Genomic DNA, 21,623 nt, shown 5'->3' on the forward strand with positions numbered 1-21,623 from the left:
AAACTACAACACGTTAGTTGAAACAAAAAATATTTAAAAAAAAAACATACAGCTAGTGTATGACATCAGTTTTTTAGTGCACTTATAAACTTGGACCCTTTATTATATCGGAAGATATCGATAGTGCTATAGATTGCAGTTTATTATATGATCGTTTCATTCTGTTGAGGGGCGAATTTAAACCTAGGTTCGTTCTACTGTGTGATAGATAGAAGGAGTTATGAATAGGGTTGATAGTAGGAATGATGTACTAGGAATGATGTGCGGGACATATAGATTAATATTTAATAAAAGGTTTGGACATTTAAAATTTCCATTAATAATTTTGTGTAATGTTATGACATCTATTATGTTTCGTCGACTTTCGAGTGACTGGTTATAAAGTTGACAAATTATAAAGAACACAAATCTAAACAGACGTCTATTTTTTGACTTCAAGTTGCTTAACCGTATTGTGTATAGCGTGACCCTTTTGCCCCGTTCAATACGCACGGCGCGCGCGTACCGTACGTCATTACCCCCCAACCCTCCGAACCCCCTCACTGACCCCTGCTTCATACCCTCAGTACGATTATCAACCCCGCCTCAAACACCCCTACGACAAAAAATTGACGACAACATATTTATACAACTGTCTCTGTAAGTTTCGCAGTTTTCAAGTTAAGTGATGAACGAAATCGATTTAATAAAGGAGGTCGAAAAGCGACCTATTCTGTATGACAAGTCTGTGAGTGGTTTCAATAAAACAAAGTTGAGGGATGATGCCTGGAAAGAAGTACAGGAATCATTAAATGTTTCAGGTGAGAAGTAACAATATCCTATTCATCTTAATATATATAAATTACGTGACACGTTGTTTGTCGCGATGGACTCCTAAACTAATGAACGGATTTTAATGGGGATTACTTCATGGAGTGCAGTTTAGTCCAACTTCAGAGAATGATACTTTTTATTTCGATTTGGGAACCATTAATTATTTTTATTTTCAATATTTTTATTGTATGGACATATTTTTATGAGAGTATTTAGTGACGCACGGTTTGACAGTTCCGCTGTGAAACAATTTCATTATAACAACAGGGAGCATTTTTACGAAATAATTCTTGATGTTTTCAAATATTTTTGGCAAATTCCTATAAAATAGTATTTTTTTATTATCTACAGAACAACGTCTGTCGGGTCAGCTAGTATAATATAATATATAGTCGCTGATAATGTCTAAACTTTCGTAACAATGGTCTTAAGATTGCAATTTAGCTTGTAATGTGTTAATTTTGATTAAAACTGTTTTAAAAACTTAGTTTATCTTTTTATATGAATCCTAGTGATAGTTTTTCTACTACTTCATATTAAGTATTTAAATAACTATCGCAGTATTTAATTTTGTACGGTGATTTACTATATAATGTAGATCGAGACACACAAACAAACATAAAGTAATTATTGGAATATACACAGTAAAAATTGACATGTCACTTAATCCATAAAATATTAAGATTTTAAAAACACAACAATATTCAACCGGGCGTCGGTACCGATATATTTATGAAAAAACAAGTCAACAGTTAAGTTTTCTTGCGCAAATTTTTCAAGAAACCTGCAATATTTATGTACTAGTTGCTGCCCGCGACGTCGTGTACGAGGACTATAACTGCAATATAATTTATACAGTATACCTATATATAAGGGTTGGCAGCAATTTATATATAAGTATAAGCAGCACTTTATATATAAGGGGTGATAATATACAGCTTTTATGCTGTACCGACCTCTCTTTAATATTCATGCAAAATTTGAAGTTTTACGCGAGGTACAGTTAATAATGTAGGCAACGAAAGGTAGCTCTAAAGATAAATAATGTCACTTATACCAAATAAAATAAATACAATTTTAATTACAAGAGTTTAACTACCTTATTATTACACAGTTAAATTAATTTTCTTACCAGGATCTTCAGTATAAGCGATTATATGTCCGATATTCGTGGACACTCTGTGCTAATAGATCATGGCGCGCGCTAAAGCCATTCCAAATTAATGGTTGCGTTAATCGAAGAAATTCACATAAATAATATAATTCTTTTTTTAAAAGAACGCTTCTATAAAGTCAAATAAAATTTACTTAATCGTCACTATAAATATTTCTAAAATATTTCTTTTAAAATTAATGAATCGACCATATGTTCGGAAAAGTAGAGCACGTGAGAAGAACATACAAAAAACTCAACGGACACTCTTCTCTATAGTACGCTCTGATACTTATTTTATTAGCTAAATATATATCTTAATACATATCTATATTATGGCATCTTTGTATGTGATTTTCGACCCCTTCAACACTCCGTATTCTTTTGAAATTCCGTACACTTACCAAGAACAATACTTGAAATAGTCCATTTTATTATCTGAATTAATACAAAAAATCCTTAGAGGTAAAGACATGGAGTTAATCCATCTAGAATCCCAGAAATTTAAAAAGAAAATGTTGATTCGATATACTAAGGACGAAAGCAAACACAAAATGGTCTAGGATAGCTAAGGGTAGAAGAGAGTGGAAGAAGTTGAAAGAGGCCTTTGTCACAATAGATTAGGGCTTCCAATCCCGCGGCCTGTATTCAATCTCGGAAATTTGCGGCTCTACGAATTTTCAATCCCGCGGGATCTCGGTATTTGCGGGATCCCGCATATTGAAAATATGCACATTTTAAAACAATGAATTTATCAACTCCACATTTATTTACGTGCATATTACTATTAAAATCGGGTCAATCAAATTCAAATGTTTTTTTTCACAAAAAAACAATAACAAATTCTGAATAAAAAGTAAATGAAAACAAAACAAATCGTTTTCAAAAAATACACAAAGCCAAGGTAAAAAATTAACCAAAAAAAAAACACATTTTAAACTGATAAATTATTACTTAATTATTAAGTTTGTCAGATTTTAATCTTAACTGAAATGTTTCCGAAGGAAACACAACATGTCCAAACTGTCTTCTGCCAAACTACTGCGTATTTTACGTACACAATATAGCCTGCAGCAGAAAATGCCCTTTCTGCTTCCACACTTGTGAGCGGTATGAAAGATTCATTCACGTACAAACCCTTAAAAAGATGTATCAATAAAATAACTTGATTTATTAAGAATAATATTTCACACAGATTATCCTATTTTGCATCGAATACACGCTTTTTTTAAGCTAAGACGAAAGCAAACACATCTAAAACAATTTGCTAATGTTTTCTGACAGGCGTCTAATTTATATAACATGGAAATACACATCAAGAAAATTTTGCTAAAGTTTTCCAACAGGCGTCAATTTTAAAAATGGACAAACCATAAACTTAGTATACTAGCGTAATAGATAAATACTCTCCTCGTTACAGCGAGACTAAATTTGAAATTTTCATTTGTGCTAGTTCTACAGATGTGTTAGCAAGTTAGTGAAGTGTGCAGTAGGTACTTAAATTTTGGTTAATCCCTATGACAAATATTGATAAACGGCGTCATATTCAAGTACACAATATTTAATCATCTAATACTTAGTTTGCTAAATTATTATAATCTTAAGAAAATCGAGTTTTTACTGCGTATATCAAATATTCTATTTAGTATTTTAGTGCATATCTTCTACGAAAATAAACATCATGAAGGAAAGAAGAATCAATATTTACCTGTGAAATGTTTCTTTAGTTAGATAGTAACTATAAGTAACAACACAATCTAAAACACGACACCATTATATTTTTAAAACCCGTTAAAACACGGAAAAATAAAAATATTAAAATTAAAACGCGGTCCAATTTGAAAGGAGACAAATGGGCACTAAATTCGTGGTTTTCATCTATTCCGTCTCTTTCTCACACCTAGATATTTATGTAAGGATAGTTATTCACTTTCACACAGGGATTTGTATTCGTGCCATAACTATTACACTAGTATAATATGTTTGTGGCACAAACACATCTAGAACAATTTGCTAAAGGTAACTGACAGGCGTTAATTTTCTTTATGAAATGATAAGTATGTAGCTGCGACAAAACAATCAAACATTGTAGAGAATGACTAGTTACTAATGAAACATGACTATGCGAAATTGTAGACGAGAAAAATATGGCTAAGAGAGATAGGTAACGTATAACGCATAAAACACAATAACCTAAATTAGCAATGGATGGTCATGTTTCAAAGAGGACTATTCCTAATACAGATTTCTAGAGTAGGTACCAACCTTGGGCTGAGAAGCAGCCAAGAAAGCCAGTATTCGACAATAACTGGTTGCATGTAGCCCAAGATACGATCACATGGCTTAAGCTAACGTAGACCCACACCATTAACAAAGACCAAACAGGCTAAGAAGAAAATATATACCCCCTTATTCATAATAGTCTTCTAACTTAAAGCATTGCTAATTCTCACTCTGTCTTCTTCTATTGACCTAAGTCAGAATGCGAAAAAACACTTCTAAGCGGCTGTTTAAAGTTAGCGGACCATTGTGAATAAGAGGGATAAGGTCTTACATCTTTGTGCGGTTTGGTGTCGAGACACTTAGCCCATGGGCAAAGAGACTGTACTACAATTAACACGCCTCATTAGGGCTTTAACTGGAAACCCAAGCGCTGGCAGCTATTTCGGTCAACGGATCAGCCTAGCTATCCAACACAGAAATGCTGCCAGTATTCTTGGTACACTTCCTTGTAATTTCATTTAATCATAATATAAATAGCTAGGGAATTCTTGGCTTTAATGTTAAATACTGCGTGTTTGATAAATGTGACTTAGTGGCAACATCGACGGTCTCGGTCGGTGAGCTTATTGGTAAGGCTTCTATTCGACTTATGTGGGGAGAATTCCTTAAACCGGATAAAGGAGGTTGCTGTTTAATTAAATATACAACATAGTTAAGTGAATAACAATTTTTTCGACGTGTATCTCATTTAAAAAACTTAAATTTAGTATTAATTTTTACCTGCCAGCCTTCACTTTAGTAAAATATTAATAAGATAATAATACTTTCACATCGGGTAACCTTGTCGGATGGAGACAAACTCGAAACTATATTAATTTATTGTGACTTTAGCATTCACTGCAATATCTGTCATTAAAAAAACGATTCATCATCAGCCAGAAGACGTCCAATGATGGACAAAGATTTCCACGACGATCGGTCCTGTGCTGCCCTCATCCAACGAATTCCGGCGATCTTGACCAGATCGTCGTTCGAGTTACGAAAAAGTTGTCTAGTGTTTTTTTACCATATTTAAAACGGCTCTGGCGGCTGGCGCATCCACTGTTTGACCACAGAGTACCTATTATTTAATATAACTGGCAAGCGTTATTTATATCGAACGATTCAATGTTTTTTTTTTAATTCATTAAGCAACTGTCATTGCAAATTGTCTGTATACGAATTGTTAAGAATAGTAGGTATAATATTTAACAGCGACAAACAAACCGCGTCGCTTTAGGAAGCGAATTATTATAGGGTAAGAAATACTAGGCGTTCAAAAAGTAGCGTATTGTTAATAAATACCACGTTTTCAGTATTAATAAACAATAAATTAGTAGTAATTCCATCTTCGCACGACACGCCACAAGTTAGGATATCATACTCACCACCTGGATGTGTGGCTGTCCTCCACAGTGCGGTTTTCAATGAGCTTTCTTCCACGTACCACAAAGTACACCTTCCTTAAAGGCCGGCAACGCTCCTGTGATTCCTCTGGTGTTGCAAGAGATTGTGGGCGGCGGTGATCACTTAACAACAGGTGACCCGTACGCTCGTTTGTCCTCCTATTCCATAAAAAAAAAGTAATAAACAAATATTTTCCGTTTTTAAAGCCTTTAACTATATACATATTGATATTTGACCGAAGCGTCGAATATATCGTCATATTATCTATAGACTTTTAATACAATGCGTATCAAAGCTTGCGAGAGAAAAGAACAATATCTCTTACGGTGATACAGCAAGTTAGAAAAGGAAAGTAAATCTATTTTAACCGTAACCGATTGATTGACAAGTCGTAAACGGTCAGCCACGCTTTGAATTATGTCCTTAGTATTTTGAATATTAAACTAGTTAACACACACTAACAAATCAAAATTGGTCTGTCCGTCGCCTATACGCTAGTATATTCTACCGGCCGTTCCCAATATACTATCTATAGATAGAGATATATACTACCTTCTACTGTCAGTAATTAGTTGTCAATAATCTGAAGCTGTCCCAATATACTTTACCCGGTAAGTCATTCTTATCGCCTTATATTGGGACGCGTGACTTGCAATTTCCATAGAAACTTCTATCGCTGGTAAGCTATACGTCGTCGTCCCATTGACAGACAGCGTGTACGGATAAAGTGAGTTACTTTCGGTAAGTTTATTGGGACAGAAAAGTCAACGATAGTTACGATTTTTATCTCAAGTAAGAAATAGACTGAATATAATGAAGAATTTAGGTATATTTTTATTGAAAAGAATTTTTATCATCGTGGAGGCAGATCTGAACTCCGGCCACTCATATTTCATAAGTAGGCATCTGAGTAGAAGTCTGCTCAATAGACCATACAATACCAGAACAACACTTACAAATACTTTTGGGTTTCAGAGTCTGAATGTAAAAAGCGCTGGCGGTCACTTCGGGACTCCTTCATAAAGTTGCAGAGGACTCATGGTGGCAGGACACGCTGGCCCTACCACAACGCTATGAGGTTCTTGCTGCCTCACGTGGAACCCAAGTGTGAAGCTCCGTAAGTATCAATAAGGCTTGACACTCCAACGTTGTCCACAGCTTCTTCACATGGCTCGACTTTAGTAGACCAACATTTGTCGCTTAACAAATCAATTCAAAATTTATATTATCTATTATATAGATATATATTTATTACTACATAACATATTACCTGTATTACCATGACGCTCCCGCTTCCAAAACTCATGGAAAGCATCATGAATCGCCAGTTCTTCGCATATCTACGAACGCAACAGCACGAGACAGTACCTACTTCTTTCGCCATGGATGATTGGCTGACGATGTACTAGTATACCTAACACATATTCAAAGCAAAGGAGAAGGCCTGGCTATTTCGAAGGCCTTATTGATCAAGTAGTTTATCGGCCTTCAGCAAGTTATTGCCCATGCGTAGTGGCGGCAAGGACGGCTGGATGAAGTTACCAAGAGCAGCTTTCGGCTAATCCCTTAAAGTTGAGTGTTCCGGACGGGTTACTTGCTTTCGACTCACCGACTTAGACGTGCAAACATTTTGCTCCATCGATTTGCCGCTTAAATTATGTGGAGGCACATCGACATTTCCGTTACATTCATTTTTATTATTCAGAAATTTACAATTCGAATCCTGTAGCTTGCAGTCAGCTGCTGACGCTTTAAGAGAGTAGACAGAAGTCTAGCAGTATTTTTAAGTTTCTGCAGGCATCCGGATGCGATGCTTGTGATTGGAGTATTTGTGCCCGTTGTTCGGCCACACTACTGCACTCCATGCATCCTCTGCACAAAGGACTGTCTGTTACACATATGATAGACAGATGCTTGTTCAAGGGACAGTGACTGGTGACTACACCTACAATTTTACTTGTATTGTCCCGTTATAGTCTCATCAGGTTACGGGCGAATCTCTTTGGGGGCATCACAACCGCATTCTTTGTTTGACTTCAACCTTTGCTGTTTCTCCATTCTGATAGGTGGGACTGTTCCGTTTTTTCTCGCAGCCATTTTTTAATTTGGGCCTGAGGTATGGTTTTATTATTGGGCTCCGGTCCATATGCTACAGCCTCGGATCCCCTTTTGACCGGGGCCACTGCTACTATTATACTTTATTATTATTTAATGAGTAGGACAGGACACACCATTATAATCATATTTTGCATGATTTTTCTATGAGAAAAAGTGACGTCATGACCTAAATAATTTTAAAGCGATATGATCTGCTGCAAAACAACTTAAAACGTGGCCACTGATATATTTATGTAATTTGTCTTATTCTCTCTACTTTACCAAATTTACTATAAATAAAACGGATTAAAAGAATTAAGATTATCATAAGTTTATAATCTCAATTTCAGAGTGAAACGTGAGACATCAGATTCTGAACCGGAAGATGAGATACGTCATCGACCCGGCCAGTCCTTGCCTGACCTGTTCGAGCCTCGACTGGAAGACGACGACGACAGCTACCAGCTCTGCCCAACCAAGAAACCTCGCCTTAACTCCACAGACGACGAAGCCACAAGAACGGACCCGGACGAACTCTTTCTCCTCAGCTGTTCTCCATCATTGAAGAGACTTAACGCGAAACAGAACGCTGTGGCCCGACTCAAGATTCAACAAGTCCTTTACGAAGCTGAGTTCGGTGTGCAAATGGAGATCCCTTACGTCACTCCGGCCAGTGATTGCGATTATGAGAACAGTTCTTAAGAATAATTTTGTGCACAGTTTCAACTTTGATCTACCCTGTCTCGAAGATGGAGCATTGTCTTATCTGTGACAAACTACGTCGAGTTCGTATGATTTAAAATGGTTTGTTTTAAAAAACGAATTTGCAAACTTTAAATATTTGTTAAGGGCAGGTGGCTTAGCGCTAACAACGGTTGGGCTAAGAGCCTTCGAAGCGGATTCGAGTACCGCGTCGGCCAAAAATATTGGAATCTGAATTAAAATTTATTTAAATAATCTCAAAAGCGAGTCAAATCGCTTTAAAATAAGATATTCAGAATGTTGCTCAAATTATCATCAGTATAGCGAAGAGAAAAACCATTTTAAGGCAATGGTCAAATATTTTGAACATACAAATGATTTGAGTTTTGGCACGAGACTAGTGCCAGATTTGGCGAGACAACACGACCTGAGGATGCCTCGTGTAGAGGTGAAACACGTGTCGAATTGTTTAAAGACAAATATTGGCGGAATTAACACTAAAGAAAACTCAAATCATTTGTATAATTATGGATTTCCGCAAAGTAACGCCTACTTCAATAAATTTTGAACATAATTAAAGCAAATTTCATATGGCAACATCGTTATTTGATTCAAACTCGACACATGACCTGTATTTTAGTAATACACATTTAAGGCGATGCTCCAGCGGGGTCTCATAACTCTTTATATGAATATCAATTATTTCCCTAAATATTACCCAGTCGAGACAATTACGAAGGTATGAATGAGGCAGGTATATATTTAAGAACTTCCATGATTTAACACCTTCTCTTTACACATTAGTAGATATAAGCAAGTAGACAAGAAGTTTTTAGGTTTACGACTTCTTTATCAAAATTTTATGCCCTGTGTTTCTCTAGTCGTTTTTAATTATTTATTTTTATTTTGTAATGCAAATTCGGGTACCTGTATAACATTTAACTATTATGAAGAGTACATAAAAAAATATCATAGACTATAAACCTATCAGAGATAAGGTGATGGGTGTTCACACTTCACTCTAATAATATATAATAAGTGACATACAAAGAGGGTGTTATATATATGATGTACTACGTGATAAGAGGCGGTACTGCCTTAGTAAAAATTGAGTTTAGTATGAAACGTGCAGTCATTTGACATAAGTTTGAAATAGTAGTTATTACAATAAAGCGAGTGGCCAAGAAGTATAATCCGGCTAAGTTTGAAAGCGAACAGTTGCTTAAAACGTAGTGTATTTCGGATATCTCCCTTTTTTACAAGATTATAGTCGTCATCTGTCAATCTATCAATGACTGCACGTTTTAAACAATCGAGCGATTCGCTTTTTTCTTAGAGAGTTTCGCTAGGCTTATTACATAAAAGTAGGCTGTACTGTAGAATTAAATTTATACAAGATTTATACCAACGAATAATTGTTAATATATATAGATTTGTCAAACGTAAAAAACGTAGAATAAATATATACTTTTGAAAATAACATTTTTTATGTGTGCTTTAGATCTGTGCTAAGTCTGTGGGATCAGTTGAAGACTTCTGTTGATTAGCTACTTACTCCATGTGTTGGACAAATAGTGACTATGTAGCTTGTATAGAGGGTAGCGGCCAGGGGTTAATAAGGGAGAAAAGTTGAAAAAGTGTCCAGCTTATGTGGTAAATAAAAGTTCAAAAACCTTCCACAGTGGCGCTGGTGTAGGCACAGGGTATGGCATGAAGTATGGTGAATGTAGCAATTGTAAACGAATTGAAGTAGTTAAATAGTGAAAATTTCAACAAATAATAGAGTGATTAGTATTACTTTAAAATTGGCGCTTCTTTTAAGATTTACCCTGAAGCTACTGTGGCGCCACCCTAATTTTTCATTACGACGGACGCTTTTTCATATACCCAGTTGATTCTCCTTGCCTCTACCCTCCATAGTAGCTTGGCATTTACCTCTCTACAGATAAAATATGTAACTATTAATTCTGTGTCATACAAAGGGGAGTTTCAAAAACATAAGATTATTTAAAGTGCTGGTAAATAATGTCTTCCAATAAATAGAAACAATCCATTAAACCATCTTAATTCAAGACTTCTACCTCTACTATCTTCATACGACTGTGACGCGTTTAAAAGTTTTAATAAATACTTACCCCCTTATTCATAATAGTCTGCTAACTTAAAGCATTGCTTATTCTCACTCTGTCTTCTTCTATTGACCTTAGTCAGAATGAGAAAAAACACTCCTAAGCGGCTGTTTAAAGTTAGCGGAACATTATGAATAAGGGGGTTAATATACCTAAGCTGATTTAATTCAGATTCCTTAAGAGACGGTCATAAATAAATTATGCAAGCGCTGCTGTGAGAATTGGGGAATTTAAGCTTTAAACTATTATTTTCTTAGTTTAAATATAACAGCATCATAAATATTTGTTATTGAATGACCCGATATGATATATTATGTAATGTATATGTGATACTATTTTTTATTATCTTGGTGATCCTGGTTAGGATATAATGAAGTCACAATTACCATGATATTGAGTCGCCATCGAATAGTAAAACCAAAGTCTAGGCTAATAGAAAGTTCGAAAAACGTGTTATTTTGTTGGTCGAGGCCCTAAAACTATGAGCTCTAGTTCAATTCGGAATGATTGTTCGAATGGCCTTTCAATTGCTAATATATCCCGTTATTGCTCATATCTTTTACCTTTATCAATAATTAATACGTTTTGAACTTGTTAATTAGGCTAGACTTGAAGATATTTATAATTACGTTTAATGTTTCCATTACATAGATATACAAGGCGTATAATATTTTACAATTTTTCAACTATGTTTTAGGTAGTAGGTATTTAAGAATCGATAACACACGTTTATTAATATAATTGACGCCTAGTTTAAGGTACAGAACGCGTGCTGCTATATGTCACTTTGACAGCTGATGTGCCTTTACGCCGCAGGCCGCCCTTGAAACCAAAGACAACAAAAGACGTAAAGCGGTGGTTAGACGATTAAGTTTTCGGAAGTACAAAGGGCTTATCATACACGTAGGCAATAATCCAATGTACCATATCTTAATGTTGTGGATTTTGTCATTAAATTGATAAACTGCAACTATGTTTGTTTTATTTCTTGTCAATTAAATTAATACGAGAGTAAATAATAAAAAGCAATTAGGTGTGTGGTTTTATGAAACCACGATGCAAGTGAAACTTTTTTAAACAAAATAGCATATTAATGTCAAAATAATCGAAAGAGAAAGAAATATATATTTATGCTTTACTTATGAATAAAATAAAATTATAATGTAATAGAAAACCTTTGTGTAGGTGTGGGTTGTTCGTCCGTTTGTCGCGCACATTAATACAAATTTAAGACTTAAATGGTTTATTCATGGATGCCATTGTCAAAACTGGGCTAAATTGAAATGGACCACACTGGAAGCACCAGCTTTCAAACAAGAAAGAAAGTTCTGAGGTAACAACTGAGATAATAAAAAATGGGTACAGTTCAACAGTTGAATTGTAAACCTTCCGCCATTTTTGAAGTCAATAAAAATATGTTTAACTTGGCAAATTCATAATGTTGTGGAGAATATTGATTTTTACTTTTGATTATAAAGTAGATCTTTAATTTATATAATATTATTTATAGTCTGTGTAGTAGATACCTTTATTTGTTTACATACAGGAATTTATTTATTTAAGATTACCTACAGAAACTACAACATACATTCCACTATAATTACAACATACTTAAAAAAATGATAATTGCGATTCTACTTACAGGCAATCGGACATGCATGAAACATAATTTTATGACGATTGTTTGTCGGCTATAAAATAATAACAAATTATATAAATCTAACAAATATTTTACATTTACTTCTACACATATAAGAAGAATAATATATAAGAACATATTTAAATTAAATTAGTAAATAAAAAACACATACTTTTTCGATGTTAATTGTCGGCTAGATACTAATAACGTATTATATAAATCTAAAACATATTCTACAACTATTTCTACACAAATAAAAAGAAAAGTACACTTAAAGAACAAATTTAAATTAAATTATTATTTAAAAAATTACAAAGCCTACGCCTAAATTCATTTTCAGAATTATGGTTAATGTCTAAACCCTCAATCCTTGCAGATAGATAATTGTATGACCGCGAAAGCCTTACTAAAGTTGAATTGGCTCCAAGCCTCGTTCTGCGGAGTGGGATTTTAAACAATGCAGTTGCCTTACGAGGAGGTCGATGGGGAATATTGATGTCAAACAAACTCAATAGAGCAGGACACTCAATTTTACTGTTTATTATTTTGTACAGAAAAATCATATCTAAGTATAAACGGCGGGATTTTAATGAAAGGTTTTGAAAATGACGCAAACGATCGTTATACGAGATCAAGTCTCGTACGTCAGGCGTACGGTAGGTGAGGTAGCGGATTATTTTCTTTTGAAGCCTTTCAATCCTGTCACTGTGGATATTATAGTCAGGGCACCATACTTGGGAACAGTATTCCAGCTTAGATCTCACAAAGCTATTAAAAAGGACTCTTATTGTGGATATTTTTCTAAAATCTTTGGCGTTTCTCATTACAAATCCTAGAGACTTAGAGGCTGATGCAAGGATGTTATCAACATACTCAATAAAATTAAGTTTAGAATCAAGTGTTACTCCCAAATCGCGTATGTATGGACTTTAGTGATTCTTTCATTTAGGATACTGTATTGACTAATTATTGGATTGATCTTGCGCGTGAATGATATATGAAAGCATTTGGTTGCATTTAGCTGCATGTTGTTGATTATGCACCACTGAATTAAACGATCGATATCACTTTATAGTAGCTGAGCATCTGCAGGGTTTATAATCACTTGTAATAGTTTGAGATCATCGGCAAATAAATATACTTTTGAAAATTGAAATATGTTACTTATGCTGTTAATAAAGACATTGGAAAATAACGGTTCGAGCACTGATCCCTGAGGAACTCCAGATGTTGCAAGGTAAGGTTTTGAACTAAATCCATTAATAACAACAGTGTTGGGTCGCTTACAAAGATAAGTTTCACATCAGTTTAACAGGGTATCTGTTATCCCAAAATTCTTTAACTGTGTTAGTAGCAAGTTGTGGTTAACTTTATCAAAAGCCTTTGAAAAGTCTGTGTATTCCATCTGCCTGCTGATTGTTGTCTAGTGCATTAATTAATTCATTGGTGAAGCTAAATAAATTAGTATTCGTTGATTTACCTTTGATAAAACCATGTTGATGAGGGTTAAAGTTGTTTTTAATAGCTGTAGTGATATGCTCATCTACTAGGCTTTCGAAAACTTTTGACGCTACGCTTAAAATTGAAATTGGTCGATAATTAGACACGGAGTTATTGGACCCTTTTTTAAATATAGGCACAACTTTTGCTTCTTTCCATTTTTCTTTCCATTGCGGTAGCAAGTTGATTAATTGTGGTTGGTAGACTTTCAGTTTTGAATTCAGGGATGCAGTGAATTTCTATGTTTGCTGCACGGGATTGTGTTTCCATAGACACTAATCTGGTTTCCAAAGCCCTTACTACTATTGTCAGGTTTACGTTATCAGTTTGAAGCTGGTTTATTAACTTGGTTTTTTCAGACAGATCTGTGACAGTAGCTTCGTACTTCTGCTCGAGAAAATTCAAGGAAGCTGTGATGCAGGACACTTGATCAATAACTTACTTAGTTTCAGACTTTAGGCGTTCCAAAATATTTATTTTGAATGAATCCAGCACCGAGTTTAACTCTTCACGAATAATCCTACGTAAGGCTTCAGGACCTACGGCGGAGGTTACGGCGGAGGTTGCGTTGGTTAATATGCTTTCTGAGGTGGTTTCACGTGGTAGCGGAGATCCCCTAACCGGTGTATTGGTATTATCTTTTTTGGGGCGGGCGCATGCTGGGCAGGACCATGTAGCCTTATACTGTTCACTCAGGTCAGTGAAGAGTATTTTTGTAGTGTTAATACAAGCGTGGTGGTATTTCTTCTTGCAGATGTGACAAATTACGAATTCTATAGAGTTTAGTTGTCTGTTACAACATTCAAATTTGGTTTTCATTAGCGGCATTACACAAAATTAAGTAAAAAAAATATACAAATACAAAGAAAAAAAGAGAAAAAAAAAACAAAAAAAAAAATTTATGGTGACTCTAACTTAGGATCCTTGAAGCGTATTCTTTGTTATACTGTAAGTAGCTATTGATGCGATACGAATGCTTGTGAATAATTGTATCATATGACGGTGATTGGTCTTGAGTGACAGCTGACAGCTATTCATTGACGTTAATTGTTTTGAGCAATATCACTGTAATTTTTAGAATCACCCTCATATAAAATGTCAATTATTATCTTTTCACATAAATAAAACTTTTGTTTTCAATTTCGAAACAACGTTTATACTTGTAATCACTTACGTTTAACTTAGAAAATGGTATATTCAGAGTCACACACTTCGTAGAACCTCCCAAAACTAGTTTCTTTAACTGAACTGACTATATTACAATTTTAAAACGTTTTTTACCGCGGAGCCGACATGAACCGTGTCAGTGTTTTTTTTCCTTTAATAATAATAAATATAATAAATAATACTTATGTGCATATAACATATTTATTCCTCTAGCGTTACCTAAACTCCCAAGATTTAACATTTAAAATTATATAACGATATTAAGAAGTCACACAGTAGCAATGAATGTGGTTACAAAACAAACAGAGTCATCACCCGGAAATGATCTAACCTTAAAATATCTATACATATTACATGTATTTATTCAAACTGTTTAGCGTAGGTCATAATGTAACCTTATACGAGAAGTGAAATTTTTACGGTATTTTTACATTAGCTAATATTATATAGAAAAGCGTATTATTTTTTAATATTATAAGATACTTAGACTGGCCATAAATACTGCTACAAATAAAAATAAACAAAATATGACATTTGAATTTTTAATCTGTCATTTTTATATGATTGTTCATTGAGTCTTCTCATTTTGACGCCAATACATTATACAATATTTTGCGATATTAAAATGGAGTGTGATTGAATATATATGCAGTTATTAAAACTCTCCATACGCTTGGGAAAGAATTTGAAGAAATCCTGTTTGAAAGCACAATCTTTTATCTCGGGAGATGAAGATAGCACCTAGAACCTGTAGCGTATATAAAAAGATGACTTAGAGACGTACTGGTAATTTTTTAACTGATAATTTAAAAATAATAGATGGTAAAATCGAAACAACTAGTGAAGCGGTACTCAAAGGGAGGTCAATAAATATTTTGTTTACGGATGAGAATTTTTAAACAATTAAGCAACATTTTAACAAACAAATGACCGTATTTATGCTCAAATCGACAGACGACAACAACGTCCGACTATCCGACTTCAGTGAAGGCTTGGTGGGGTATTAGCTATGAAAAAGTGATATAGTTTTGTGAAAAGGTATCAAAACATCGGCACAAGTATTTCAAGATACCATTCTTGAGAAGGTAGTGAAGCCCTTTAATAACACCATATTCAATAACCAAGAATGGTCTTTCCAGCAAGACTCGACGCCGGGACATAAAGCTCGGTCTACCCAGTCTTGGTTGAAAACGAACGTTTCGGACTTCATCAGAGCTGAAGCCTGGTCGTCGTCCCGATCGTAATCCGCTGGATTATGATTTATGGTCAGTTTTAGAGCGATGATAATTTGGAGTCCCTAAAACAATCCGTTCGATTGGCAGTGAAGAATTTTCCCATGGAAAGAGTGCGTGCTTCTATTCGACTTCGAATAAGCTTTTTGTATTTTAAATTGTTTAATATTTACGTTTAAAACTAACACACTGTAAATGTAATAAATGTTATTTGCAATAGAAAATTTATTTTATATTATATTTCATATCCGTTAGTTTTCCCAATTTCTTAAGAGAAGTTTTAAAACAGTTTTTGCATAATTGAATATCAATAATACTATTAACTAATGTTATACACAGACACAACACTTAAGAGTTTATATTTCTACCTATTAATGGAGTCAGCGAAATTCGACCCGTGTCCGTTTTGCACAACTACTAATTCAAATAAAAACAAAGTATTATGTTACAGAGAGCTGACTTCAATAAACCTATATAGTTTAATTACAACTGAAGTTACACATAACGTCGTAATTAGGGGCCAGTTTCACAAGGCCAAAAATGATTAAATTGTATGTAACCTTATGTTTAGTTATTTCAAAATCTCCTCTTAATACCAGATAGAAATGTCAATTAAGAATAAGAACAGTACAAAAATATTATTTGGATATGTTTTTGTTAAAAATTTAACCTGAGTTTAGTGGAAACATGGAATATAAAAAAAAACTTAATCGAATATAAGAAAAATTTCACTTCAATAAATATCAAAGATATATTTTGCGTCGTAAAATTAAGCTTAAATGAGAAGAAGTGGTAAGAAACTTATTGCTACTCTTCTAAATCATAATTTACAGTTTATGCATTTAGCTAAATAGGTATATATTTTTTATTTATCCTTTAAAAATAGTGACAAGACGAGTAATGTGTTCACCTAATGGTAAGTAGTATAACCTGCGAATTAAAATGCTCCGAAATTTGAATAAACCCAAAGTTCAGACAGCATCGCAATTGCAGCACTCGTCACTTTGACACATAAGGTGCGAAGTCGTATTAGCCCAGAAATTTCACTAACTACGGCCTCCTGCAAACCGATGTACAATAATACTTGCACATTACTGCATCACAGCACATTTAGACGTAGCTGTTGTACGTACCATACCGCAGACTGTGTAAAGAAATCGGTAAATATTTACTAAATCTCTCCAAGGTGATGCAACACAATTACTTGAATATAGTAAAACCGTAAAACACCTCAAAAGTTATGAGAACACTTAGTGCACAGACACTGTAGATGAATAAATGTATTATGTGATCATTATAACACTATGTGAAATAGTTTTAGTAATTATATAAAATTCAGCTTCTTTATCACCAAAAAAAATCAAAGTTCGCGATGACAAGATCGAAAAGTCATACCGGTTACCGTTTATAAAACATTATGACAAAAGTACAATTTGCCGAGAACGTAGCGTCTGAAAGGACAGTTTTAACAGGCCATATATGCATGGAAATTAAATAAAAAAAATAATAAACTCAGGTTAAATTTTTAACAAAAACATATCCAAATAATATTTTTGTACTGTTCTTATTCTTAATTGACATTTCTATCTGGTATTAAGAGGAGATTTTGAAATAACTAAACATAAGGTTACATACAATTTAATCATTTTTGGCCTTGTGAAACTGGCCCCTAATTACGACGTTATGTGTAACTTCAGTTGTAATTAAACTATATAGGTTTATTGAAGTCAGCTCTCTGTAACATAATACTTTGTTTTTATTTGAATTAGTAGTTGTGCAAAACGGACACGGGTCGAATTTCGCTGACTCCATTAATAGGTAGAAATATAAACTCTTAAGTGTTGTGTCTGTGTATAACATTAGTTAATAGTATTATTGATATTCAATTATGCAAAAACTGTTTTAAAACTTCTCTTAAGAAATTGGGAAAACTAACGGATATGAAATATAATATAAAATAAATTTTCTATTGCAAATAACATTTATTACATTTACAGTGTGTTAGTTTTAAACGTAAATATTAAACAATTTAAAATACAAAAAGCTTATTCGAAGTCGAATAGAAGCACGCACTCTTTCCATGGGAAAATTCTTCACTGCCAATCGAACGGATTGTTTTAGGGACTCCAAATTATCATCGCTCTAAAACTGACCATAAATCATAATCCAGCGGATTACGATCGGGACGACGACCAGGCTTCAGCTCTGATGAAGTCCGAAACGTTCGTTTTCAACCAAGACTGGGTAGACCGAGCTTTATGTCCCGGCGTCGAGTCTTGCTGGAAAGACCATTCTTGGTTATTGAATATGGTGTTATTAAAGGGCTTCACTACCTTCTCAAGAATGGTATCTTGAAATACTTGTGCCGATGTTTTGATACCTTTTCACAAAACTATATCACTTTTTCATAGCTAATACCCCACCAAGCCTTCACTGAAGTCGGATAGTCGGACGTTGTTGTCGTCTGTCGATTTGAGCATAAATACGGTCATTTGTTTGTTAAAATGTTGCTTAATTGTTTAAAAATTCTCACCCGTAAACAAAATATTTATTGACCTCCCTTTGAGTACCGCTTCACTAGTTGTTTCGATTTTACCATCTATTATTTTTAAATTATCAGTTAAAAAATTACCAGTACGTCTCTAAGTCATCTTTTTATATACGCTACAGGTTCTAGGTGCTATCTTCATCTCCCGAGATAAAAGATTGTGCTTTCAAACAGGATTTCTTCAAATTCTTTCCCAAGCGTATGGAGAGTTTTAATAACTGCATATATATTCAATCACACTCCATTTTAATATCGCAAAATATTGTATAATGTATTGCCGTCAAAATGAGAAGACTCAATGAACAATCATATAAAAATGACAGATTAAAAATTCAAATGTCATATTTTGTTTATTTTTATTTGTAGCAGTATTTATGGCCAGTCTAAGTATCTTATAATATTAAAAAATAATACGCTTTTCTATATAATATTAGCTAATGTAAAAATACCGTAAAAATTTCACTTCTCGTATGAGGTTACATTATGCCCTACGCTAAACAGTTTGAATAAATACATGTAATATGTATAGATATTTTAAGGTTAGATCATTTCCGGGTGATGACTCTGTTTGTTTTGTAACCACATTCACACACCTCAAAAGTTATGAGAACACTTAGTGCACAGACACTGTAGATGAATAAATGTATTATGTGATCATTATAACACTATGTGAAATAGTTTTAGTAATTATATAAAATTCAGCTTCTTTATCACCAAAAAAAATCAAAGTTCGCGATGACAAGATCGAAAAGTCATACCGGTTACCGTTTATAAAACATTATGACAAAAGTACAATTTGCCGAGAACGTAGCGTCTGAAAGGACAGTTTTAACAGGCCATATATGCATGGAAATTAAATAGTTGACCACAAAGCGTAAAAGGTAGAAATTAATATTAATGGAAAATGGTGCATAGTTTATGATTATGCGCGTCGAGACAACAGATAAAATTGAAGTAAAATTCATCGTAATTAAGTATAATTGATTTTTCCTATAATATTCTTTATTATTATTACAAATAATAACTGTATTGTCCTGTTAAAGATGTCGTCCACATACATATAACATGCAGTGAGTTTGTAGGTCACTTCAAAGCGGTGATCGTAATCAAAGTTCAAACGTAACCACTAACTAGCACTTTAATCGTAAACGGTGCTACTGGCTCTGAAACGTCTAAGCTATGATTGTGTTTAATTGTTATTATTGCTTATTCAGATACCTTTACCAATTGACCTGAAATTTATAGAAGGCTATAATTGACTACTAGAAGATATTTGTGTTCTGAGAAATAATGCATGAGGTTTTTTAAGTACCTATTTTATATGAGGTTCTTTTAAGTACCTACTTTAAAAATGAGGATAATATTTCTAAAACTGAAATGTAAGACTACACTAAGCATGGAACACGTTCATTGTTCACCCTGTTACGTCAATTGGTAGATCCTCTCAAAATTCAATTGTCTCGAATCTTTACTTCGAGTCAGGGCTGATTCAATAACGAAAACTGAAAGGTTCGGCCAACGGGATTTTATGGTACGTAATACACTCGAAGCTTAACCAATGGGAATTTTGAAATTGAGTTTTGAGACTAAAACTGATGTACGAACATTTGTCAGACAGCAGGCAGTGTCATAAAGGGCAACAATAACACAAAACATACGAAAATCATATGATGATGAAGAAGTGGGTTTTCTGTTATTATACCGCTATAATAGTCTAAGAGCCCGTGGATCACAGACCTACGTTATTTATAAAAGCTAAAAGTTTGTCAGCCCATGCTTCAACAAAGGTAAGAACGATGGACTATTATGGAGTTTGGGTTACAGTGGCTTTGGCAGGTAAACGGTACTAAAGGTGTGTAAAATACCGATCTAAATACATCAAATAATAAAGTGCGATTATTCGGTATTACCTTCAGTATATTATTAAAAATCACATGATTCATTGCCAGACACTTAACATAGTGGCAACCCCTTGCCAGACACCATTAATGTTCATGAAATTAAAATTTGAGAACTTAAGAATGCGTCTTATTATAAATATTGTAAATCCATGATTAGAAGTAAGTTCTACAATAGTATTATTATAACCTAATTTAAGTTCTGTGGATTTTGTGACGTATTCAATAAATAACTGAACTTATTAATATTTAGTTAACTGTTCAGGTCACGAGGTTCGACTGTACCTATGCATCATCAGTTCCATATTTGAAGCCTAAAACTCATTCGCTACCGTAGCGCCATGTGAGGACGCGTTGTCATTATGAACTTTGCAACGAAGATATTTTTCGCAAACTATTTCATAAACTCAAGCACGTATTTAAATACTAAAGAAGAATAATGAAACAACCATTTTCTTACCACTGCTTTGACTTTTCTTAACTTACTTAAGCAAATCTTCAATAGTTAAATTCTTAATGCATAAGTAAATAAATTGTATTTCCGCCATGACCATGATTCATGCAATTGGATCGAAATATCGGCATCAAAATAAATAAATAAACTAATATTATAAATGTGAATGTAAGTTTGTTTGACAACTCTTTTATACCGGAGCTACTGAACGGATTTTGATAAAATTTGGTACAGCGAAGGACTTGAGAAACGACATAGGCTATCTAAATTTTATCCCGGAAAAAATCCATGGTGTCCGCGGGATTTGTGATAAATTGAAATTAACGTCGATGAGCTACAACTATACCAATAGTAGGTTTAATTTGCCATAGCAATCTTCCTCGAAATAAGATTCATATAATATGTTGGGAACGGGAGCGAAAACGGGAACCGGAACTGGAATAGGACATGATATAATCTTCAATTCAAAACTTGCTTATTATTTTTAAAAACCCTTTATCTACGCGGATGAAGTCGCGGGCATCCGCTAGTAATACAATATATATCTTGAGTACCATTCATAATAATTACAAAATTGTATTTAGTTTAATGACCAAAAGTACCATTATCGTAATGGAACAAG

The 21,623-nt window shown here is 33.9% G+C and overlaps 1 protein-coding gene and 1 long non-coding RNA gene across 2 annotated transcripts in view; one reads left to right on the forward strand and one right to left on the reverse strand.

The window, feature by feature from the left end:
* Positions 1 to 21,623, reverse strand: part of LOC126969519 (uncharacterized) — a 182,563-nt gene that overhangs the window by 70,271 nt on the left and 90,669 nt on the right. The window lies entirely within an intron of this gene.
* On the forward strand, positions 579 to 11,525 carry LOC126969503 (uncharacterized). The gene is made up of 3 exons (XM_050814971.1): positions 579 to 800; positions 6,611 to 6,752; positions 8,083 to 11,525. The coding sequence occupies exons 1-3, from the start codon at positions 668 to 670 to the stop codon at positions 8,432 to 8,434; spliced, it is 627 nt and encodes a 208-aa protein (XP_050670928.1). The 5' UTR covers positions 579 to 667; the 3' UTR covers positions 8,435 to 11,525.

This window comes from Leptidea sinapis, chromosome 18 (assembly GCF_905404315.1).
Source record: "Leptidea sinapis chromosome 18, ilLepSina1.1, whole genome shotgun sequence".
Lineage (NCBI taxonomy): Eukaryota > Metazoa > Arthropoda > Insecta > Lepidoptera > Pieridae > Leptidea > Leptidea sinapis.

Excerpts from the sequence above, each read along its gene's own strand:
- LOC126969503 (XM_050814971.1), top strand. The coding sequence starts at position 668 with ATGAACGAAATCGATTTAATAAAGGAGGTCGAAAAGCGACCTATTCTG. Across the intron at positions 801-6,610 it reads GGAATCATTAAATGTTTCAG|AGTCTGAATGTAAAAAGCGC; the intron begins GTGAGAAGTAAC and ends TTTGGGTTTCAG. Across the intron at positions 6,753-8,082 it reads GAACCCAAGTGTGAAGCTCC|AGTGAAACGTGAGACATCAG; the intron begins GTAAGTATCAAT and ends TCTCAATTTCAG.